This window comes from Nyctereutes procyonoides, unplaced genomic scaffold (genome assembly GCF_905146905.1).
Source record: "Nyctereutes procyonoides isolate TBG_1078 unplaced genomic scaffold, NYPRO_anot_genome, whole genome shotgun sequence".
Lineage (NCBI taxonomy): Eukaryota > Metazoa > Chordata > Mammalia > Carnivora > Canidae > Nyctereutes > Nyctereutes procyonoides.
In genome coordinates, this window is record NW_026575051.1 from 35,755,510 (window position 1) to 35,781,807 (window position 26,298).

A 26,298-nucleotide genomic window follows, 5' to 3' on the forward strand; every position below is an offset into this window, starting at 1 on the left:
ACTCGATCCGGGACTCCAGGATGGCGCCCTGGGCTGAAGGCAGGCGCTAAACTGCTGAGCCACCCAGGGATTCCCCAAAGGACATATTCTTATGTAAGTCCCTACATTGCACTTTCTGGAACAGATATGCCAGTTTATATTCCCTCTGCTCTCCTTATGGACAAGAATTTTCATCTCCCCACATCCTTTGCTAACACCTGGTAGTATCGAACTTTCTAATTTTTGCCAATCTGGTGGATCTAAAGTGATATCTCATTATAGTTTTAGTTTACATTTCTATTTGTTTCTATAATTACTAGGGAATTAGATCATCTCTCCATGTACCTGTTTGACATCTAGTACTCTGTTAAGTGAATCATCTATTCATAGTTTGCTCATTTTTCTCTTGGGTTTTCTGACTTTTTCTGGTTGACCTGCAGGAGCTCTTTGAATATTCTAGATATGAATCTCGTGTACTGACAAGATGTTGCAATCTCTCCTCTGGTCTGTCATCCATTTACTTTGGTGTCTTCTGCTGAACACAAGTACTTAATATTGTGAAATTCATCTAATTTTGTCCCTATTTCTAGTCTCTAAAGATATTTTCCAAAATTTTTTTCTATTTAGCTCCTAATTTACATTACTGCTATTAACAGATCTTTTTCTGTGTATTTATCAACACACACACGATTTGTTTGGATAAAAGTAATAGGATAAAACAATGCATATTGTTAGGTAACTCTTTTTCATCCTCTGACAAAATGTATGGACTTTCTTCTAGATTTATATTCAGATCTCTCTCGCTTTTTAATGGCTGCATAGTATTCTCTTTTATGAATGTACCATAACTTATTTAATAATTTACTTATTGATGGAAAATTGATAGTATTAAAAATGTTTAGTGCTTGTTCAAGTATTTTTTCTTTTTTAGGTTAGATTACCCTACGTAGAATCTCCAGTTAAATGAATATATTTTTTTAATATTGGCTTAAAAATTACTTTACAAAAATGTAATTTTTTTTTTATGTTCATCAACACTATAAACATGATTTCTAATGGAGACAGCACAGGACTGAAAAGAGTCTGCTGTAACATCAGAAAACCTGGACTGAAGCTTCTCTCTGCCACTTAGCTGTCTGACTTTCTCAGTTTCCTCATCTGTAAGTGGTGGCTTTGATACCTACACAATAGGGCTGTGAGGAGAATTCAACCCACATTAAATGTAGAGCCCTTATACGATACCAGACACCAATTCTCTACTCTGGGAAATTTATAAATATTGTTATTTATAACATTATAATACTAGATACTTTTATACCCAGTTTTGAACATGTCTTTACTATTTCCTCAACTAATGTAGTTTTTATTCACGTGGCAGTCTCATTCCTGATTCAAGCCATTCCATCCCCTTCTTCTTTCCAATCTCTTCAGACTTACAGTGTAAGAAGGGGACCAGAAGATTTAATAATGTGCACCTCATGCCTGCCTGCTCCTCTGGCCAGTCTAAACCTGGTGAGAGAAAATCACCGCTGTTCCTCATCAGCCTAGTTAAGTTCTGTTTTATTGTGTGGGTCAAAATGCAAGGGCAAAAAGAAGGTCTGGTGTCTGAGAGACCGTCCCAGAAAGAACAGAGGCCATGGCAGGGAGGGGAGCCTGTCATAGAGTCAGGAAGAGATGTAGGAAAGAAGGTATAGAAAACACAAGGTGAGGTATTTTTCTCTCCTGCATTCTGAACTTCCACTTCCTAGCGGGAGCCAAGATCTGCCCCCTTCCAAATTCTTGCTTCCCATCCCATAATTTGAAGTAACAAGGTTCATGGGACTAAGACTGGAATATCAACAGCTCTTCTCCTGGGAATCTATTCCTCAGTAACAGCACCGAGTGGGAGTGTTGGTCTGTTGCGCCACACCAGTGTCCCAATCATGGAAGGTTTCAAGAAATAATGAGTTCGGAGTTTTCACAGAAGCAACTGAATTATGTCCTGGCATGCTTAGGTTTATAGGAAACATTTTAAAAATTCATAGTCCTGTAGAACAAATATAGAATAACTTATTATTAGGGAAAATGAAATATTCCCTGATTTTATGCATGAGACAATGATACAAGAGAGTCCCAGCTGGGGTCACTCTGAAGCAGGGCTAATTTTACAACTAGGGAGAAGGTAAAAATCTTCAGTGTGCCCTTATGCACAAGGCTTCTTTCTTGTAGGCATCTTTTCAACTAATAAGAAACAATTTTGGGGGCACCCGGATGGGTCAACTAACTCTTGATTTCTGTTCAGGTCATGATCTCCGGGTTGTGAGAGGGAGCCCCAAGTTAGGCTCTGTGCTGAGCATGGAGCCTGCTTAGGCTTCTCTCTCCCTCTGCCCTCCTCCACTTGTGCTCTCACTCTCTAAAAGAAAAAAAGGAAACAATTTTGTTCTTCAAATAATAATTTGGTTCTGTGCTAGAGATAGATATTGAAGAATTTTTCTTTGGCCTAATGTAATAAGTAAAGCCATTGGGCTTATTTGGTTTTAGTTGGCATTTGGAAGGCTGAGGCCCTGCCGAGCCAGAGATCTCTCTTCATTAACAGTCAGAGAATGTATCTCTGATCCCAGCTTGAAATAAGTCTTGGCCCTGGATTTGCAAGGTGATTGTATTGAGGGGCTGGAGGTGACAGCGCTGCACAAATGCTCTTGTCTCTCTGTGCTTCTCTCTAGCTGGAGGCGATCACAAAGAGAATCCTGTGAATGCCTGGGGATAACTTCCTACTACTGATGATCGAACAATTCAAAGCACTGCAGGCATCTGAAATAGCTTATTGATGTTAAAAAAAAAAAGTGCACTATAACATTTTATGTAGGGAATTTATCAGATACGCACACTTGAATTTCCTGTAACAGCATCCGGATCCTTCACACTGAACAGTTCTTGAGCATTAGAAAGACCAGACTGTATCCTATCCAGATCACCTTCAATCTCAACCAAACTCTGTGGCAAGCTCAAGTTTCAGGCTGTGGAGTGAGTGTGAAGTGGTTAAAAGGCTGAGAACGGGCCGCTGGTGGGGCTCTACCAGGGACAGGGGCCAATGTCCACACTGGATGCTGAGAGGCTGTGCCTTTTTTGAAACGTTTAGCACATTTCAGTTGCTTCTGCCAAAAAGAGCACTTGAAGAAGAGACTTAATGTGCTATTTAGGATGGTAGGGCTCCCCCTGGCCAAAGTGCGGCCTCTCGCGGGTGAAGGCCTGTTGCAGGGAAACAGGTGGTGGTTGAAAGACTTTTCAGCCGTAGCTTCTCCCTTTACCAGCACAGGATCGCCAGTGACGGGGAACTTCTAAGTTTCCTCCTCCTCCCGCATCAAGATAAAATGAAAGTAAACAGGCGCTTGGAAATTTACTAGTGTTTTTCCCCATCAGAGCACAGGAAAAAGGGTGGCAGAAAATTTGTTACATGTCATTTGTTTTCAATATTGGGTGTACTCAGAGCTTTCCCTCGCAGGAGCTTCTAGAAAGTGCTTTCTTTATTACTCAGAGCACAACTTTTATATTTGGCTTTTCTGCTTAGGGTTACTCTAAAAGGCAGAGGCATCTGAAAAGTCTTTGTGAACCATCTTAATTTACATTTCTATGAGAGAGATAATTTATTCTTTAACTGAAATTAGACATTTACCCCAGGTCTGTTTGTCTGAGGCACTAACCCATGCTTTTCCAGAGGGGAACCAGGCCACTTCCTCTGGTGCTCTTCCTGCCTTCTAAATACTCTTATTGATATTTCCCTGTTGAGGGAATTTTATTTAGAACAGTGACACACTACCCCTAGAGAGGAGATTCTTTACTTTGCACCAGGGTCCAAATTCAAACGTCTCTATTTCTGATTTCTTGAAAATGAGACATAGGCTAGGGCAAGAGGGACATTGCGATGGTTAATACAGACTGCTGACTTCAGCCCTTGCCTCCATTTCTTTCCTACCTCTGATTCTCAAGTTCAGCCGGCATACTCACTCCCACTGCCTTTGATTGTTGGGTGGATAATAATGTTTTTACATGGAACGTTTCAAACTGGAGCCTATGAAGGGGAATAAACTAGAATGTGAGCTCGATCAAAGAAGAGATTTGCTTTTCTTCACTGCTGTACCCTGGGTGCAAAGAACAAAGCCTGGCTCGTAATGAATGCTCAATAAATACTTGTTGCATAACTGGGAGCAGCATTTTGCTTATCTAGAACTAAGCTATTCTTAAATATATTCAAAACCATTTACCGTGACTGCCACTTATACTCCATTTCAAGGCTAGCATGTCATTTCTTCCTTAAAAGATGTCAGTCGGTACATTTATTTTTTTATGGGAAAAAATATTGAGAAGAACAATACAGGAGATGAAAAATTCAAGGTATAGTCCATTTAACCAAAGGTTGATTTGCAAAATATTTTTTAGGAAAGTAAAATATTGAGACAAAGCATATGTTGTTATGAGGGAGACAGAGCTGAGATGAACTAAATGTACTTTGCCTTCAAGGTGCTTTCAATGAATCTAACAGGGAGATTACACAAACAAATTCATACCTGTTATAAAGAAAAGGCCATGGAGAAGCAAGGAGACCTGGGTGTCTGACTGAGCTCCAGGAAGGCCTGCAGTGAGGGAAAGGACTGTGTCAAATGCATATCTGTATCCTTAGTGCCTACCAGAGAGTAGATATTCTGGTTTGTTGAATGGATGAATGAATGAATGAATGATCTTTTTCTGACACTGAGTCCTTGAATTAAAAAAAAAAAAAACTGAAAATAAGTAATATGATATTTCAGTGGATGGGAAGAAGAGACCACCTCTAGGAGTTGGAGAAAGTCAAGGGTCATGAAATAGGTGGGGGTGAAGAGTGACTTTTGCAGGTCCAAAGAATGAATTTGGTAAAAGTGTGGAGGTGAGGGACAATGGCAAGCAGGTGGGGGAAGAGTTAAGTAGACAGATGTCACTGTGACCAAGTGTGGTGGGAGATGAGGATGGGATAGGAGGCCTAGGAGTGAGGAGGGTAGGCTGCTGGGTAGTTTACTGGGTAAAGGGAAGTGGGGGTAGGGTTCAGCTTGGGGGAGCATCCTGTTCAGCGAGATGAGGTATGTTGGGACCAATAACTCGGTACGTGTGGCAGTTGGACAGATCAGACTCAAGGCAGTGAGGACATTTAACTCCTATTCCAGGTGGAAACAAAAGTCACACAGATCTTTTTTTTTTTTTAATTTTTTTTAATTTATTTATTTATTTATGATAGTCACACAGAGAGAGAAAGAGAGAGAGGGAGAGACACAGGCAGAGGGAGAGGCAGGCTCCATGCACCGGGAGCCCGATGTGGGACTCGATGTGGGACTCGATCCTGGGTCTCCAGGATCGCGCCCTGGGCCAAAGGCAGGCGCCTAAACCGCTGCGCCACCCAGGGATCCCAAGTCACACAGATCTTATTTAGAATATGGGAGAGGGATTTAAAAAAAAAAGTTCCAAAAAAAAGAAAGAAAGAAAGAAAGAAAGAAAGAAAGAAAGAAAGAAAGAAAGAAAGAAAAAGTTCCAGAGACTTGAAAAACTGGAATGGAAAAGACAGGTGGTTAATAATTATACACCATGTTAGGGGTGGGGCAGAGGAGGATGGGGGGAATAAAAAAGCGGTTCCCAGCCCACGCTGAGATGACCAGGGAAATGGAGCTCCTAACAAGCATAAGGAAAGTGGTGGGAAGAGAGGGTTTTAGTGGGAGTGGGGGTGAGGGAGAGAGGTTGGGCTTAAAGAAATCCCAAGCACAGAGAAGATAGCCAGTTGGGGATGTCCAACTGGCAGCTGAAAACCTGGTGGTGATTACACAGTAGCTTGAGCAACAGGTGTTTGTTTTTTTTTTTTTTTTTTTTTAATGATTCTTTAAGTTAAATGGTTACACTGCCACATTTGGTAAGATGAAAATTAATTCTCTTTCCTACTCCTGGTTGCCTATTTTCCTTCTCTCCAGAGTAACCACTGTTTCTGGTTTCTTGAATATCATTGTAGACATAGTCTTTAGGTACCTGTGGGTTTAATGTCCCCAGAAGAATTTTGTATTTTTGTTTTTTAAGACTAGAGAAGACTTGAGTGTCTTTGGGACAGAAGGAAAAGAACAAGAGAGGTAGAAATTGAAGAAGCAAATAGCAGAGGAATTATGAAAGCAAGGAATTAGAGGAGGTCAGAGACGGTATCATCTGTGGTGTAGTCAAACGCTTCAGGGAGAAGAGTGGGCCCTTTGCAGAGCCAGGAAGGGTAGGCTGATGGCCAGAGATTCTTTTTTTTTTTTTTTAACATTTTATTTATTTATTCATGAGAGACACACAGAGAGAGGCAGAGACATAGAGAGAGGGAGAAGCAGGCCTCCTGAGAGGAACCCACTGTGGGACGTGATCTCAGGACCCCAGGATTATTCTGAGCCGAAAGCAGATGCTTAACCACTGAGCCACCCAGGTGCCCCTGGCCAGAGATTCCTAATGCTCTATCACTTAGATGCCCTAAGTCTCCTTGGGCTGGGGGTGGCACAGGGGCACGTGGAGGTAGCCTGGTGACTCGAGGATGGCAGGGATGTAAAATAGCCACTCAGGACACTAGAAAATCCCATAGGGCTGTCAGATCCAAAAATCCATCCAAAAATGTTTATTTTGATGATTTATAAAAGAAATATCACCTAAGCAACTTAAGGCTATTTACAAGTTTAAAAATAAATTTACAGAAATGTATCCACATCATATTACATTAATCAGTTTTACTTAAAATGTTACAGGTGGTGTTAAACAAACATAACAAAACATAAATTGAGTTCTAAATCACATAGATGCCCTCGAAGCATGCTCAAAAACCACTGGAAGATGGTTCAGGGAAAAACTGGAAAAGATGATGTCAAGAACTGGAAGTAAGGATGATTACACCACTGGTTGTAGGTGATGTGGCCAAATAAAAGCCACTTCAACTTTAAACTGCAACTAGAAGCTTCCATGTAGATAAATGGGAAAAAATGTGAGAATTGTAAAAAAATCTTTTTTTACTTACTCTGGTGAAGCTCATTGAACACAGGACTTGAAAATTTATATTCTGATCCACATGAAAGTAGTTTAACTCAAGGATGATATTATTTGTGGTTAACTGGGCATCACACTGTTGTCTTGTAGGTCACATGCCCATCAATATTCCAGCATGCTGGCAAGGTTAAGGTGTGAGGATGCATCGAAGCCACGGCAGTGGATCTTGCTGCCTGGGCCTCCTCAAGGCTTATCGACACATTAACAGCCCCCAGAGGAAGAACCATCTGAAGACTTGGCGCTGACCCTGGTCTTGGATGCGGCTCTGGTAAATGCTGGGCACTGTCCCTGAAGTCAGGGAGGGAATGCTTGGCAGCTGCCTGGGCATGCTTCCCTTGGTGTGGTTGCCAGGCCAAATTATACAGTGGCTGGCAGCTCCGTGGAGAGGGTACAGTTTGAGACCTAAGTGTTACAGATTTCTGCCAACAAATAATTTTTATGAGGAAAGTGGTCAAAAACAGGTGTTTGTCAAGACCTGAGAATTATTATCTAGTTTAATTAAGCCAAGGTATAGAGGTGTTCACTTCAGCTCATTCCTTCAAGTATGGTCCTTAAAAATAAATAGAACTCCCATACTTTCTATTGCCTGATTTACAGCCAGATATGTGACCCTCAAGGGTAAGTTCCAGGATACATGTTATTATAATTAAAAACAGCTCATTTTACCAATCTGGCAACTTGTGACATTTCATGATTACAAGCCTTAAAAATTTCATACAATTTTTTTCTTATACATAGACTGCATATACATTTAAAATATCAAAGGCACTTTTAGGTTACATGATAAACAAAAATACATTAATAGAGACAGGATTATTTATTGGTTCCTTCAGTTTCTGTGTCCATGTCGATCATCGAGAGCCCAGTTTTGCACTTCACCTTTGGCGAATAGCGAGAAGAAAATGGCACCAAACACATTTATAGCAGCAGCAATATAGAAAACTGTTTGCCATTCTCTAATAGTGTTCTATAGGAAGAAAGAAAAACATGCACATGTTTATAGTTCACTTTGTGGAAAAGGTGGGGTTGACAAGACTGTTACAACAGAAGCATTATACATAAAGGCCTCATGGTGAAAACAACCGAAATGTCTATCAACCGTGAAATCGTGAAATCGTGGTATATTTGTTCAATTGAATCTATATAGTAACTAAAATGAATGAGCTACAACAATATGGATGCATCTCACAAACAAAATGTTAAGCAGAAGAAGCCAGACAAAAAGAGTACGTATTGAATGACTGCATTATATAAAATTCCATTATATAAGAGCTCAAAACCACACAAAACTAATCCATAGTGTTAAAAGTTTCATTAAAACGTTCCTCTTGGCAGGGGTGCAAGGGCAATGGGAGCAAGGAGTACCCAGAGGCTTTACAAGAGAGGTAACATTCTGTTTCTTGATTGGGTGTTGGTTACACAAGTGTATTGACTTTGTGAAAACTCATCCAGCCATATACTTAGGATTTGTGTATCTTTACAATACTATTTATTTTTTTAAAAAGATTATTTATTTATGTATTTAGAGAGAGAGAGAGAGAGAGAGGCAGAGACACAGGCAGAGGGAGAAGCAGGCTCCATGCCGGGAGACCAACAATGGGACTCGATCCCAGGTCTCCATGATCACACCCCGGGCTGCAGGTGGTGCTAAACCGCTGTGCCACCAGGGCTGCCCCTTTACAATACTATTTACTCAAAGTTTACTCAAGTTTACTAAAAATAAAACACGTGTTTTTCAATCATGTGTTACTAGGAAAGTAATATGCTGTCCATCACCTTCCAAGTTCTTAGATGGGAGATAAAAGAGATAGATCAAGTAAGGATGAGTTATGATGGACTTGAAATTTCCACTTTCAGTCCTGGCACACAGAACTCTTGAGTGGTCCACAAAACAGGACATGTATGGGATTTGCCAGTTAGGAGATCAACAGAACACAATTGTTCAGCATATAACACAGTAGTATAAAAACATCAGGCAGTTAGCTAATTTCTGGGTCATGTGACTAACAACCATTTTTTGGATTTTTTTTAAGATTTTACTTATTTATTGAGACACACACACACACACACACACACACACACACACACACACACACACACACAGAGGCAGAGCCACAGGCAGAGGGACAGGAAGGTTCCATGCTGGGAGCCTGAGCAAGACTCGATCTCGGGTCCCTAGGATCACGCCCGGGCTGCAGGTGGCGCTAAACCGCTGCGCCACCGGGGCTGCCCATTTTGCAATGTCAATTTAACTAGAATGCTACATTTGCAGCATTTAGAAAAGAAAAACAAGCAGGGGAATTGGTAATGAGGAAGAAAAAGGAAAGTCACTAGGAGGCTAGCATGAGGTCATTCACATAGGGAAAAAAGAAAATCATGGGGAAAGGAAGCACTCTGTTGTTATGCTTATCTGAGATGCATGTATTCTGGTGAAAAAAAATCTTAGAAATCCATCTTAAATTTTAGTAACTATTCAGACATGCTAACAATGTTACTTACTTGTACTAGGCTCATTCCACAAAGTTTTTGAGGCAGTGAAGTAATTTTTAATTGTGAGCAGTTACAATTGTAAAGACAAATATGTGCTTTTCCTTTTTTTTTTTTTTTTTAGATTTAATTAATTTGAGAGAGAGAATGTGTGTGCATGTGTGAGAAGCCGTAGGGGCAGAGGCAGAGGGGAGAGTCACAAGCAGACCCCACACTGAGTGCAAAGCCAGATGCAGGGTTCTATCTCATTACCCCGGAGATCTTGACTTGAGCCTAAATCAAGAGTCTGATGCTCAGCTGACTCAGCCACTCAGGTGCCCGTTTTTCATTTTAAAAAATATTATTATTTTAATAACATTAAACAAATGCTATGATAGCAAATCCAAAATCCAGTTCAGTTCCCACTTGACAAACATTCAAGACTCTGAGGAATCCAGATATCCCTTACAGAAATAATACAATTATCCATAATGAGTGAAATTAATACATGGTAGTACGTTGACTTAGGTTACTATGTGGCCACAACACTTCACAAAGATAGGGTTAAACATTTCTGATGTGACCATGTTGAGACACAGAATTTTAGGGAAAACAAAAAACAACACACAACTTTCCCAACATCCCTTTCTATTAAGTGAGAGAAAACAGTAACAAGAAGACATGGGGTCGTTCAAGAAAGGAATTAGAAAAAGTGGGAGCAGGGGCGCCTTGGGGGCTGAGTCAGTTAAGCATCCGACTCTTGACTTCAGCTTAGGTCACGATCTCAGGGTGCTGGGATCGAGGCCCTGGTCAGGCTCCCTGCTCAGTGTGGAGTTTGCTTGTTTCCCTCTCCCCCTCCCCCTGTGTGCACAATCTCTCTTTTAAATAAATAAATCTCAAAAATAAAAAACGATGGGAACAGAGAGGAAATAGAACATTCACTGTGGTGAACACATATGCCTGAAATCAGTATATTTGGTAATAAGAAAGTTTGTAAGCGTATCCTGAAATCCTAAGGATTAGATGGTGTTAATTTGACCACAGAGACAAAAAGAAAATTAAGTCTCTTTTAGACGTTTAAGTCAGCTTCTTGAAAAATATATTTCACCAGGCTTTAGATTTTTTTAAACAGTAGAAATTGGAGTTGGAGGTCATTTATTTTTATTTCCTACACATTGTGGGCAACTTTGACAGTACTGAGTCTCTGCTTACTGATGTGGCACCATGCCACCTTCCAGCTTGAGGCAGAACCAACTCTAGGCACATGGTATTTTGGAGGCTCAGTGCCCTTCCCACACCCTGCTCACTCCTCCAGGGATCCTTCCCCACAAATTGTGTGTTCCCTCCCCTGTGCCCACAGCACTCTGCAGACATTATTTTCTGCAGCATTCGTCATGCTGTACTTTATTTGATCACATGCAATCTCTAAATGATGAGTTTCTTGAGTGTAGAAGCTTGTTATTTTGCCTTTGGATCCTCAGTATCTGGCATATTAATAATCACTCATGATATGCCCTAGAATGTTTGACTATTTCAGGGCTCACTAACTCATAAAGCAGCCCATTCCATATAGTAGACAGCTTGAAACAGAAAAAATTCCCATTATGTTCTCATTATTTCTCTTCATGGAACTACCAAGATAAGTCACCATGTTTCATGAAGTTGCCCTTCAATATGTGAAAACATCTACAATGTCTTTACAAGTCTTCTGCTCCTCTCAGTGTTGATCATTTCCCCTGTTCTGTACTCTTTGCCATATGATTTCCTGATACCTCACCTTTGTGGATCTAATTCTTGAATAGCTTTACATTGCCAGTTTGCCTTTGTTGAAATCAAATACATAAATTATTTCTCTCTTTTTTTTTAATTTTTTATTTTATTTTTAATTTTTTTTTTATTTATGATAGTCACAGAGAGAGAGAGAGAGAGGCAGAGACACAGGCAGAGGGAGAAGCAGGCTCCATGCACCGGGAGCCCGACGTGGGACTCGATCCCGGGTCTCCAGGATTGCGCCCTGGGCCAAAGGCAGGCGCCAAACCACTGCGCCACCCAGGGATCCCATAAATTATTTCTCTTGTATAATAGCACCCCTTTAAGTACTTGTGTGGTGTCAGCTATGACATGGAACTTCATTGAACTGAGTTCTCTTGTTCAGTCTAAAAAACCAAAGAGTGTTCTTTGAAAATGTACCTTCCTGTCCATTATGGCATTTAGTTTTTTGTTGATATAAATAATTGCATAAGTATAAACATTCAGAATTTTACTCTTAATTAAAATATATTCAATTTTGACATAGATGTGCAAGTTCAAGTGAACTGCATAGACCTTTGCAATTCATAAACAAATTACCTACTTACATCAGGGGTCAGACTTTTAGCAATGACAGGCCCAACCATTCCTGGAATAGTGGCAAATGTATTTGTGATGCCCAGGAGGATACCAGCATACCTGCAGAAACATTTTCATAGAGGTTTATGATTGTGTTACACATTTAAGTAGCTTCTTTCAACAGACAGCTATACTACTTCTAGAATACTCTGTATGACATTTCATGTCTAAATGAAATGTCTTACTAAGATAGATTATATTTAGCTAGTGAAAAACTTCCATTTCAATAATTAGCATTCTATCATTATATAGGGGAACATAGCCTCTGAAATGAAAATCCTTTTTACAGTGATTTAGAAAGTGTTGAGATTGATTTTCATATATGACTGTATTAGATAGGAAGTTTGGTGTATCTTACAGTTTTTCAGTAAAAAAAAAAAAAAAGAATTTATTTCCTGATTAGAAAATCTTTTTCATTGTTGAAAACTAAAAAACAAACAAAAAAACTAAGAAGAAAATAAAATTACCAAAAAAAAAAAAAAAAAGAAAGAAAAGAAAAGAAAATTACCCATAGTCCTCCCATATAGAAATAATCAACATTAACACTTTGGTAAATATCCTATTTTTGTTTATATGTATATATTTCTAATATTATTATGCAAATGAGATAATACTGAACATAACCATTTCACAACTTATATGTTCTACTTATTATGTATGTGCTTATAGCTAACTCCTCACACACTTCCCAAAAGTAGATGAGTTTGGTATACATTGTGTGTGTGTGTGTATGTGTGTGTGTGTGTGTAACCAAAAAATGCACAAAGGGTGCATTAGATTTAGCTTTGATATTTTTAGCAAGAAAATTTTAAGGTAGTGATGCAGTTAAAAATTGGTTAAGTAAATGGCACATATAATTTATTTTTCATAAAAACCATCTAGGTATATATAAAGTCCAATTGGAACTTTTTTGAGAGAGAGTGAGCGAGTGCAAGCAGTGGGGGGGTGGTGGGTGGGTAGGGTGGAGGGTGGAGTGGCAAGAGAGAGAGCTAGTCTTAAGCAGACTCCACACCTAGCATAGAGCCTACCTCCTTGGGGTTTGATCTCATGACCCTTATGACCTGAGCCAGAATCAAGAGTTGGAGGCTTAACTGAGCCACCCAGCTGTCCCAAGAATTTTTAATTTTCATGAAATTATCAGTATTATCATAAAATAAAATAAAATTCTGGTCCAAATTTAAAAAGCTTGATATTTATTAGTCCATACAGTCTTATTGTGGGATATTACTATTTCTATTAGTATTTAGGATCCTCATTATCATGGTTGCAGATGACTAATCTGAAGTTTCTCTCCCTATTTTGGATATGGACAAGTGCCTAATGTGGACTGAACTATGTCCTCCCAAAATTCATATGTTGAAGCCCTAACCCTCACTGCGACTGCTTTTGGAAATACAGCTTTAAGGAGGTAATTAAGGTTAAATAAGTGTAGGGTCTTAACCCAGTAGGATTGGTGGCTTTATAAGGAGAGGGAAAGAGAGAAATGGCTCTATCTCTATATTTACCAAAGAAAGGCTATGGGAGGACACAGGGAGAAGGAGGCTGTCTGTAAATAAGGAAAAGAACTCTCACCAGTACCTGACCATGTTGATACCCTGATCTCAGACTTTCAGCTTCCAGAACTGTGAGAAAATAAACTATTTTCTTAAGCTACCCAGTCTATGGCATTTTGAGTGCAGCCTGAGTTTACTAATACAATGCCTAAATAAAACATCCTGCTGAACCTAATTCAATGATCTATAAACATCACAAATTTTTATGTTCAAAACTCATTCATATTGGATATAATAACAAAAGAATATGGCACAGGTCTTTTTGCCTTATACCCTTTAGGGAGTTTATCTTAAATTAACCAAGCTTGGCAGAACCTTTTTTTTTTTTTTTTAAAACCATTAACACCTTGGCAGTAGGAGGAATCAACTGCAATGTTGCCAGGGCTTTTAAGTGACAGATATTAAGTGCAGATGAATGCTGTGAAATCCTAAATGTCAGCACCGAGAAATTCATTCAAGTATTTATATTACACTGGCCAGGAAGGGCCATGAGAGATGGATGACTGCTTGGAAAAAAAGATGTTGTACAGTCAGTCTGCATGTTGTGCCAGTGGAGTACTAGAATACTGTGGGATTAATAGTTAAAAATCTCTCCAATTCCCCTGTATTGGGGCAACACAATTATCCACAGAAACTCTCTAGTTTAATCTAGAGAAGAAAAGGCTTAGAAAATACCATGAACACATCTATAATGTTAACAGGAATCCTGATTGTTTACTGAAAAACCTTATGTCAGTCAGCATGGCTCTAAGTATTTCATATATATCCCATTTTAATAGTAAAATCTACTCCATGAGGTAGGGATTGGTATCTCCATACTATAAATGAAGAAAGACTGTAAAATGTTACCCAATTTGTCTGATAATTCCAAATCAGTATTTAATATTACAAGGTTATAATCTATAATGCTTCTTTGTTAATAATATAGCTATCATTGAACTCAATCTGTAGGAAATACCAGTTTTCTTGAGCTTATTTTTTCCCCATAAGCTCCAGTGCTGAATGCTTAAAAGTCTGTGGTCCTCAAATGTTCTTGTTCTGACTATCAGGGCGTTACCCAGTGCACGGGCACTCAGTTGTTACCAAACAAAAAGCAACTGAACAACCACATGGTCATAAGATATGTAATCTCCCAGGTAAACAAAACACGGAAAACTAGAAACAACTAGTATCCTTTGAACCATGAAATTTTAGCTGGATAATAAAAACTGAAAGCTCATCTGAAAGGGTGAATCAAAATATAAGTGAGGGAAATAATTTTGACTTTGATGAAATTACCTTACATTTGCACAGCTATATACTTCTTAAAAAAATATTTATTTATTTATTTATTTATTTATTTATTTATTTATTTATTTATTTATTTATTTATGATAGACAGAGAGAGAGGCAGAGACACAGGAGGAGGGAGAAGCAGGCTCCATGTCGGGAGCCTGACATGGGACTCGATCCCGGGACTCCAGGATAGCATCCTGGGCCAAAGGCAGGCGCCTAACCGCTGAGCCACCCAGGGATCCTCCACAGCTATATACTTTTAAAAGTTACTGTGAAAAGTTGTTCACATACATGCATATGGTGATTGCAATCACAAATCTGGTGCATATGTGTACTTACATTCTCCCAACTTCTAAAACTATTTTTTGGTATCATTTATGTTATTAAACTGTTTAGTTTCATGCCATATCTAGATAAATGTCTTTTTTGACTCATGACTCACAAAATACTATGGCTAGAACAGAGCCTTTAAGATGTGAAGCTCAACCACTCAGCTGATGCTTGAAGCCCAGTTCCAGGATCCTACCTGTACATCATCCAAGTATATGCTTCAGGACATGACCTTACAACCCTCCAAGCCACCAGAAGCTTATACAGATGCTAATCAGGGGCCATGTTACTTTCATGTGTCTTCAACATTTGGTACAGTGCCTGGCAGTGTTTGTTAAATGACTAGATCCATTAATCAACATGCTAGGACACTGAAATTTAGTAATTATACATCCACCTAATTATACATCCAATTCGTCTTTTTTATCTTATCTAAAAGGATTATCATAGGAGATCTAGTTGAAATCCTGATATGCCAAATATACAGTGTTCCCTCTATGAACAAGGCTAAAAATGTTGAGAAATTAGACCACTTTGCTATTTTGGTTGCTAGTGATCCAATGGTTGCTCCTTAGTAATCAGTATTTTCTTTTCTAAGAGCTCATCAATCATCCCTTTAATATTTTACTTGGATTCATTAATAACCCTGGTCACGGCACCTGGCTCAAAGTTGCCAGAAAAAAATACTTTACTGCATTATGTGCAAAGGCATTACATTATCAGCTAAGTATATATGCAAGTGTATGTGTGTTCTTTTTTTTTTTTTTTGTATGTGTGTTCTATTTAATCGTCACAACAATCTTATGAGGCAGGTACCATGTATATTTGTTTTTTTCCCTTCCCAGAAGCTTTTGCTAGATTCCAGGGCTTCTGAAGGACTGAAGGCATCTGATGAATCCTGAACTACATTTCAGCTCCATGAAACCTTCTTTCTGGCTAGCTGGCTAGTGAGCCAATTTTATGTTCCTTACAATTTTTACTTCTTGTATCTACTTAGGTTTTTAAAATTCTTTTTAAATTCTAAGAAGGATATTTATTTATTTATTTATTTATTTCCTTCCTTCCTTCCTTCCTTCCTTCCTTCCTTCCTTCCTTCCTTCACAGAGAGAGAAAGCACACGAGTGAGCAAGCATGAGTAGGGAGACAGGGAGAAGGAGAAGCAGACTCCTCGCTTCTAAGCTCACTTGTGTGGCTTCTGACAGTGGTCTCAACTCCCTCCATGTGGGCCTTGCCACCAGGCTGCTAGGTGTCCTCCCTACATGGCAGTTGAGTCATCTGAGACAGACAGCAAGGAAGCTGCTGTGATGCCTTTTATGACCTAGTCAGATATCATTACTTTTGCCATATTCATTAGAAACAAGTCAATTAAATCCAGCCCACACTCAAGGGAAGGGGGAAATAGGCTCCATCTTCCAAAGGGAGAAGAGTTGAAGAATTTGTGGATATATTAAGAACCACTACAGTTCTCAAGTTCTCATCTCACTCACCTCAAAACTTTTCTTTAACTGAACCCACTTTACTACCTTCCATTTCTTCTCATCTGAAAACCAATCCCTCCATATAGGTTCTGAATCTCAATCCTTTGTGACCTCTACCAATCAGTAATTGTCAGTTTTTTCTTTCAGCTTTTTTTTTTTTAAGATTTTATTTATTTATTCATGAGAGATACAGAGAGAGAGAGGCAGAGACACAGGCAGAGGGAGAAGCAGGCTTCGTGCAGGGAACCTGATGTGGGACTCGATCCCGGGACTCCAGGATCATGCCCTGGGCCGAAGGCAGGCACCAAACTGCTGAGCCACCCAGGGATCCCCTTTTCTTTCAGCTTATAACCTTCCCTTGTTTATTGGACTTTTCTCAGTATATTAACAAACTGGGTCTCTTTTGCCTTAAAAAAAAGCACCAAACCATCTTCCATCACTACGTGTCCATCTGTAAAGAAAGAAAAAGGTAACTTTTTCTTTTTCTCTCTTCATAGTCTATAGTTTTGAAATCAATGTTTATTGGCAGTGGTTCTCAAATTTTAATATCTGTGAAAACAACTTGAAGGAGCAAGAAAATACAGATTCCTTCCCCAGCCGTGTGACCAGTTGTTCTGCTTTATTTTTAACAAGTGCTCCTGACGATTTTGATGTGGATGGGCTAAGGATCACACTTTTAAAATCCCTGCTTTATGTCACCAATCTTCACTTCCTTATCTTTCCATTCATTAAGTCACTGCAGCCTAGCATCCTTCTTGTTCTACGGAAGCATTTTTACCAAGATGTTTAATGAACTTTTCCATCTGGAGAGGAACATTTTCATTCTTGCTTTACATGACTTCTCTGTGGCATCTGACATTGTTATTCAAGCTCTCCCTTTGGGGATCCCAATCTCTACTTATTTTCCTTTTTGTGCTGCTTCTTTTCAATTATACTTGCATCACATTCTTCTCTTGATGAATTCCCATTTCATCATTGTTTTCTGAGTAATTTTATCCAATTCCATGGCCAATTCTACTACTCATATGTTGATGATTCCTAAATTTTTATCTCTTTTCCAGAACCTATTTTTGAATTGGAGACTGGATAATCTTCACTTCCTTGATATCAGATTCTTCAGTTTTCCTTCTATTTCTCTGTTGCACCTTTTTAGTTTCCTGTTTTGGTTATTCCCCTCGTTCTGGGTGCTAAGTGTTTCCCCAGATCCAGTTCTGGGATCGCTTGTCACTCTCTCTCAAGGCAATCCTTATCTTTAAATACTTCAAAATGTGGATTTTTTAAAAAAGATTTTATTTATTTGAGAGAGAGAAAGGGAGAAAGAGAGAGAGAGAGAGAGAGAGAGAATGAGTGGGGGTTGGGGCAGAGGGAGAAGCAGACTCCCCACAGAGCAGGGACCTGGACACAGGGCTTGATTCCAGGACCCTGCGATCATGACCTGAGCCAAAAGCAGACGCTTAAATAACTAAGCCATCCAGGTGTCCCCAAAATGTGTATTATTATTATTCCCTAATTTTCATTTACAATCAGAATGCTCTTCTGAGTGATTCTGGATCTGGATCCATAAATCAAACTGCCTATAACTACTATTTCCTAGATGTATTCACAAATATCTAAAATTTAATGTGTCTTAAAAATGGCTAAAATGGCATATTTCATGTTACATATATTTTGTCACAATTTAAAGCAATGCATTTAAAGTCAATCATAGCCAATCTTTATATTGGTACTCACGAAGGAGCAATATCCAGATGGTTGATGCTAAATCCAGAAGAGCAAAAGCCTCCCAGTGTTGTGGATATGGTTAAGAACACAACGGCCAATGAATAGTCACAACCTATAAATCCAGCGGCTACCAGGAATACCGCAGGTCCAATCATTCCTGGAGTTAAAAAGTTATGAACAGAAAAAGAAGCCCCAGTATTACTATTTGGTTGGGCTACCTTAATAAAGTATAAATCTGAGATTTGATATTACTGCCACCTACTGTAGAAACACTGTACTGCATAGAAGACTCATTTTCATGACAAAACAAAAACTGCTGGAAAACACATAATGCAACTAATCTAAAAGTAGAAGGAAAATATCATTATGCAATATTATTAAATATTCTTGTGACCAAGACTCAGCCAAAGTTCTACAAAGAGCAAGAAGAGAATGACTGAAAAATACAGTTCCAGAGAGAATCAATAGTTGATACAGAATGAGATTTAAAATTCATATAACCAGGATGACTGGACGGCTCAGTGTTTGAGCTCTGCTTTTGGCTCAGGGCGTGATCCTGGGGTTCAGGGATTGAGTCCCACATCGCGCTCCCTGCATGGAGCCTGCTTTTCCCTCTATGTCTCTGCTTCTCTCTGTGTGTCTCTCATGAATAAATAAATAAATAAATAAATAAATAAATAAGATTAAATAAACTCTATTGAATACAATTAGAAAACAATTCATCTCAGTTTTAGCAACTGATAGCAATATACATATTTTATTACAGGCAGTGAAGCACAAAATGCAAGTAACAGGAAGGGACTTCATGAGTGGGTTGCCATTTTTTCTCTGTTCTACAGCAGTGCTATCCAATAACTCTCTGTGATGATGGAAAAGTTGTACTTGTATATACTGCAGCTGAAGAACTTATTTTTAAGTTTCAATTAAGTGCAAAAAGCCATACATGGATAGTGGCTACCATATTGGATGGAGCAGGTGAACAGGAAGCCAAAAAAGAGAAGATTGGATCGAATCTAAAGGGATCTGTTTCATTTGCAGGTGTGGAAAATTTCTTGAGAGTTGAGGTAAGCAAGCAATAGAACAGGACAGCATCGGCCAGCAGCAGCTGCACAGCAGGTGTTTGTAGGATCATCCTGAATAGGGTCCTGTTACAATGTAATTTCCTAAGTATAGCCATCAGTGACTTCTAGGGTCTATACTTACTTAAGATCTTTAAAGAAAAATGAAATAATTGTCCTAGATAGTTTTAAAATTTACCTTTATGAAAGCAGTCTGAAACATGATTATTTAAGGTTCCTTTGAGTTCTTTGATTTATAGCTCCTCATTTAATGTAATGATGTCAGTAACTGTTTTTGAAGTTGAAAATGTACCCACTTAGAAAAGGGATGCAGGCTTAAATATATTATTATTATTAATTAAAGATTTTATTTATTTGGCTGAGAGAGAGAGAGCACAAGCAGGGCGAGCAGAGAGGGAGAAACAGCAGATGCAGGGGTCTATCACAGGACCCTAGGATCATGACCTGAGCCAAAGGCAAATGTTTAACCGACTGAGCCCCCCAGGCACCCCTTAAATATATTATTTTCACTGCAAACTTAGAGTGGAAAACGGTGATTTATAAAATTCTGGAAATGATATTTAGCAAAGCAAGCCATATTTTTATAGTTATAAGACTATGGTGGTGATAATAGGACATTATTAATATTAACCCTCAAATGCATGGTTCATAAAGAACAAATCATCTTGTACAGAAAAGCACTACATGCATTAAAATATAGTGTTTTAATATGTGAACAAAATAAATGACTAATATCATTTTTGTTTTGCTTAGCACTATATACACAGTAAATATTTTAAACCAAAACAAACCCCGGTTCACTTCACTTACCTATTAGGCTAAAAACTCTTCGGACACATATTGTTGAAAAATTCCATTTTGCCCTTAAATTGTCAGCAGCTTGACCAGACAGGATCATACATAACCAACAGCCAAAGTAAGGCAGTGCAGATAGAAGCCCATTCTGGGAGGAATAAGAAGATAGAGAATTAATTATGGGGGAGAGAAAGAACCAAAACAACATCTACTTCCACCCATCCACCACCACTCAAAAAAGGAAATTCATAGCAATATACTGTTGCTATTTACACAGTCCAGTCTACTCAAGGTAATATTACATGTTATTTTGGGACTTGGGGTGCAGGTTCAGTAAAAGAAGACAAATCTATTAGCTATAGATTCTCCCTATGGAACAGTTTTTGGTCAATTTTTACTTCTTTATTTATATTTACATTTATACAACAGATATTGTATATTACATGTTATATACTTATATCTTAAGTTATTATATACAAAATTATAATATGTAAAATTAATTACTATAAATATTTCTATTCATACATAAATCATTATATTTTAAACTTTATATTATTTATATTTTAAATGATATAATTTGTTTCATATAAATATAGATATTTATATAAATATAAAGATAGAAAATATTAAAATATATTCATAAATTATTATGTAAAATAGTGATATATATACAATTTTATACAAATATTTTTATTATAAAATAATATATAGATACAGAAAACCACATAAGTCAAATGTATAGTTTAATGGATTATTCTAAAGCACACCATCTTGAACACCAATAAAAATTAATTTATAAAATTAAAAAAAATAAAGCACACCATCTAGGTCAGTTGTCCAGTGCACTACCACACTGCTCTGAGCAGAGGACAAAGGTAAATGAGGTGATAGACCTCTATTTTTCCCTTTTATTCCTTTAAGTTGCCACCTAAAAAAATAAAAGCAGCAGGAGATATGAGACAGAATTTATCATGGAAATGTGCTATTTGCTTTGTACAAAATGATTTGACATTCGGCTTTTTAGGAAATCACAAATTCTGTAAAATGAAGAAAACATAGCAGGGAAAGAAAAGAAATTTCTTTCCTCTATTCATTTTTCCCCAGCATAAACCTGGGGTGCCAAAATTAAATGGCCTAATTCTGATAAGAACAAATGTTTTTATAGTTTGAGAAAAATGGAGACACCTTTTAGTATTTTTTTTATTTTTTATTTTATTTTTTATTTTTATTTTTTTTTAATTTTTATTTATTTATGATAGTCACAGAGAGAGAGAGAGGCAGAGACACTGGCAGAGGGAGAAGCAGGCTCCATGCACCGGAAGCCCGATGTGGGATTCGATCCCGGGTCTCCAGGATCGCGCCCTGGGCCAAAGGCAGGCACCAAACTGCTGCGCCACCCAGGGATCCCTACCTTTTAGTATTTACAATTAATGTAGTGTTTTACAAAAAAGGTAGAAAGATATTTTTACAATTAATGTAGTGTTTTACAAAAAAGGTAGAAAGATATTTTATCAGTGATATTTAAATCTGGTAATAATTCCAATTAAGCATCATGAATGGTACAAACCAAAAAAAATCTATTGCTATTTTAAATTTAAGTATGCTTAAGAAAAGGTTTGGTTTTTTTCATCATAGTTTGTGGTCCTCTATATTCAGATGCTGTATGCTTCCAGTTCTACTTCTGTAGCTAAGATTTTTGTTTCTTTCTTGTAGTAAACTGAGTAATTTCCTCTTTAAATTTTATTCTATTTAGATTTCTCCAGAGCAGGATCATTTCTATCATTATTTGTGGCAGAACCCTACACACAAATAAACCCAAGCAAATAGAGGAGTGAATTTTCTGATCTTCCTCTTGTTCTCTGCTGCGATAAGACTGATAATTCATCAGAGTTACTGAATTTCTTCACTTAAAGTTCAAATGTTAAAAACTCTCCTAACAACGTAAAACTACCTTCTGCAAACTACTATAAATCTTCAAAATTCACATAACCGTGGGCATCTTCCACAGTTGTTAAGTTTTCTGTTCAAGGATATGATTTCTTGTACTCATTTATTTAAAAAATTGATTCTAAAATATTAATATCCAAAATAGGGTAATAGATTTTGCCCCAACTCTCACTGAGCTATAAGAAACAAGGACACTAGAATTGGGAAAAATTAGGAAAACAGAAAAGTGAAAAAAGCAAGGTTATAACAAAGGATCAAGAGCTTTAAAATTTTAAATTAATGGGGGACACCTGGGTGGTTCAGCAGTTGAGTGTCTGCCTTTGGCTCAAGGCATGATTCCAGAGTCCCGGGATCAAGTCCTGGGATCGAGTCCCGCATCGGGCTTCCTGCATGGAGCCTGCTTCTCCCTCTGCCTATGTCTCTGTGTTTCTCATTAATAAATAAATAAAATCTTAAAAAAATGTAAAAAATTTTAAATTAATGAGATCATATGCCAAGCAAGCTTTATTTGGGACAAAAGTAAAAAAGGAATTCATTTTCAAAAGAGGCTTCTATACAACTAGAGAATTACTTTTACATTTCATTCACATTTATTGGAATTTTCAAAGAAAACATTTTTCGTATAAAAATGCAAGATAAACGATTCTGGTTCTGATTTGCAAAATTTTCTCCCATTTAGTGGATTTTCATTCCTGTGTGTGTGTGTGTGTGTGTGTGTGTGTGTGTGTTTTCATTCTTGATAGCATCCTTTGAGGCACAAAAGTTTTTAATTTTGATAAGATATAATTTATGTATTTTTTCTTTAGTCACTTATGCTTTTGGTGTTATATATAGGAAACTGTTGCCAAGGTCACAGTGATGTCTACCTTCTAAGTGTTTTATAGTTTTAGCTTTACATTTAGGTCTTTGATCTTTTATTTTGAAGGCAAAAACGCCACTAATTTTCCTTACAAACTGCCTCTTTCACCTCAGACTTTTCCTCAATCTCTTTAAAGACAAAAACCATCAGCACAGAGATTGTGATAGAAACTGACTCAATTCTGTGGGTTCAAAAGAATTGGCAGTTTCAGGAAGGCCTTTCTCATGTGGTTCTGCAATGGTAGCTCTGCCAGTGTCTAAATAATGCTGCAGAGCATGTCCTCTGCACAGCCCCCTCTCAGCTGCCAGCAGAGTCCTGCGACCAGCCCTTTGAGAAGTGAATATCATCATCTGCCATCCTGGCATGTTACTGGGGACTACTAAGACCTTTATGGTTAAGGGGGATGCCAGCCAAAAGATACCTTGAATCAAGGATACACTGAAAAAAAAAGGAGGAAAAACTGAGGCAAAAAGAGCAGTCTCTAGAATTCGGTAAATGAATGGAAAATGGAAGATCCAAAATAAATTAATTTTAACAGATAAAAACAAATTTTGTGTGTAGTTTAAAAACGTACTCTTCATATAAAAAGGAGATGATCATTTTTTTCTTACCTCTTGAACATTGAACCTTAGGATCTCCTTCATGTAAGTAGGCAATAACGTCAATAAAGTGTAAAAAGTCCAGTTGTAAGAAAAATGTGCTACTACAATAGCCCAAAGTGGCAGTGATTTTAGCATGGGTATCCATGGCACTGACTTCTGTGATGAAAGCTGAAAAAGAAAACAGGCACAATTAGTATATGCTGTGTTTATACCTAAACCTGCTCAGCAGAAACTCCATCCAGAGGGGAGCCTGGGTGGATCAGTGGGTTAAGTGTCTTGCTGTTGGCTCAGGTCATGATCCTGGAGTCCCAGGATGAAGCCCTGCATTGGGCTCCCCACTGAGGGGGGGTGCAGTTTGCTGCCCTTCTGTCCCTCCCCATCTTGTGCTCTCTCTCTTTCACCCTTTCTCAAATAAATACATGAAATCTTTAAGTAAAATAAAATTCGGGATGCCTGGGTGGCTCAGAGGTTGGATGCCTGCCTTTGGCTCAGGTCATGGTCCTGGGGTCCTGTAATGGAGTCCTCCAATGGGCTCCCCACAGGGAGCCTACTTCTCCCTCTGCCTATATGTCTCTGTCTCTCTCCGTGTGTCTCTGATGAATAAGTAGATAAAATCTTTTAAAAAAAGAACATTTAAATAAAAGAAAATCTAGAACACATTATCAGCCTTGATTTGTAAATTCCAGAGATTTTTTTTTCTTTTTTTTTTATTTATGATAGTCACAGAGAGAGAGAGAGAGAGAGAGGCAGAGACAGGCAGAGGGAGAAGCAGGCTCCATGCACCGGGAGCCCGACGTGGGATTCGATCCCGGGTCTCCAGGATCACGCCCTGGGCCAAAGGCAGGCGCTAAACCGCTGCGCCACCCAGGGATCCCTCTATATTCACTTTTATTCTAAAAAAAGAAACAACTCCATTCATATTTAATAAGTAGGTTGGCCCTGGAGTATGTCAGACAGCCACATATTGTACCATCTCCCCAATATGAAGGGGTTAATGGCATCCTCACTTGTTGTTTTACCCTCAATACTACAAAGTATTACAGTTTATGTCCACCTTTTTAAGGGGATTTATGGATTTTATTAGCCATTTTTTAATGAAAACATCTTCAAAATTGACCGTGTCTTCAAAAGATTCTTTTTTTAAAACATTTTTTTTTAAAAATTTATTTATGATAGTCATACAGAGAGAGACAGAGAGGCAGAGACACAGGCAGAGAGAGAAGCAGGCTCCATGCCCCGGGAGCCCGACGTGGGATTCGATCCCGGGTCTCCAGGATCGCGCCCTGGGCCAGAATTATTCTGGAGAGGTGTGTGTGTGTGTGTGTGTGTGTGTGTGTGTGTGTGTGTGTGAGAGAGAGAGAGAGAGAGAGAGAGAGAGAGAGAGAGACACCATTGTAGAACCAAAGAAATATTTGTCAATAAGAACTCAGTGGATAGGGATCCCTGGGTGGCGCAGCGGTTTGGCGCCTGCCTTTGGCCCAGGGCGCGATCCTGGAGACCCGGGATCGAATCCCACGTCGGGCTCCCGGTGCATGGAGCCTGCTTCTCCCTCTGCCTGTGTCTCTGCCTCTCTCTCTTTCTCTGTGTGACTATCATAAATAAATAAAAAATTAAAAAAAAGATTCTTATAGAGAAAGTTACAGAAGAGAATTCTAATAATTAGAATTAGCAGGTATAGAAGGATACTAAGACAATGGCAGAACAGACACATTTCCTCATATGAGTCCTTTGTCAGTTACTTCACCAGGCAAATTAAGAGTAGGCTCAGCAAATACAACAGATTCAACACTGCTCCTATTAAACATTATTATTACTAATTTTTACATGATAAAAAAGTTTTTCCTATTAAAATGTCAAATTCATGTACATACTATTTCATTTTATTTTTTTTCTATTTCATTTTATTGTGCTTGATTAAGTGATAAAAATCTAGCTTTAAAAACATATAACTTTTTTTCCTAAGGATCTACTCTAGAGGATGAAACAGGTAGGTGTATATCATATATATCATAACAAATGTGCTGTCTTTCTTATTAAATCACACATTTAAAATATAGATAAGGGGGTGAGGGAAGGGAAAAAAAGAAAAAAGTAAATAAATAGATAAAATGCAGATAAAAACACTGGTTTTCTAACAACTAACATTTTATTTTCTATTAATTAAGAAGACAAACTTCAGACTCACTGATAATCATTACTCTAGAAGGTTTCAAGCAACTTATAGGGGCATCTAACTGGCTCAGTTGGTAGAACACACAACTTTTGATCTCAGGGTTGTGGGCTTTAGCCCCACAGTGGGTGTAGAGATTACTTAAAAAAAATAAAAAAGCAACTTATACAAAAGTAACTTTTTTCATGAATTTAATCTTGAAAGAATTGGAATTTCTCAGGTTAAACAAATCAATACTTCATTTATTTCATTTGCTTGGTCTCTGCTTTGCCCAGAGCATACAAAATAGAGATATCTGTTTAAAAAACTGGTATTTCAATTCTGTAGGAAAAAAAAATTCTGAAATTGCTTTAAAAATGTGCCAAAGTCCATACCTGATTTTTTAATGATGAAAGAATATATTCTTTTTCCTGGCGGGAGATTGTCTTGTGAGTCTCTGGAGTTTCACTAACTAAAAAGATCCATAAAATAAACCAAATGATGCCAACTATACCTTAAAATAGAAAAATAAATTAAATAAAATTAGAATGCACCAACAATTTTTACATGTCTTGAAAAAAATTATGTAATTATAAACTCAGTGTAAAATTGGTTTCAGC

General features: G+C 38.1%; 1 protein-coding gene across 5 annotated transcripts in view; it reads right to left on the reverse strand.

The window, feature by feature from the left end:
- Positions 1-6,598: 6,598 nt before the first annotated feature.
- Positions 6,599-26,298, reverse strand: part of SLC17A5 (solute carrier family 17 member 5) — a 35,598-nt gene continuing 15,898 nt past the window's right edge. For 2 of the 5 annotated variants that reach the window (XM_055330782.1, XM_055330786.1), the window contains 6 exons: positions 26,074-26,192; positions 23,539-23,697; positions 20,137-20,269; positions 18,257-18,404; positions 11,859-11,949; positions 6,599-8,002 (listed from right to left, as the gene is read on the reverse strand). In XM_055330782.1, coding sequence (XP_055186757.1) covers positions 7,865-8,002; positions 11,859-11,949; positions 18,257-18,404; positions 20,137-20,269; positions 23,539-23,697; positions 26,074-26,192 — 788 coding nt within the window. In that variant the 3' untranslated portion in view covers positions 6,599-7,864. Of the gene's footprint in view, positions 8,003-11,858; positions 11,950-16,780; positions 16,977-17,020; positions 17,785-18,256; positions 18,405-20,136; positions 20,270-23,538; positions 23,698-26,073; positions 26,193-26,298 lie in introns of those variants that run through there. The other 3 variants (XM_055330785.1, XM_055330783.1, XM_055330784.1) reach the window with 3 other exon arrangements.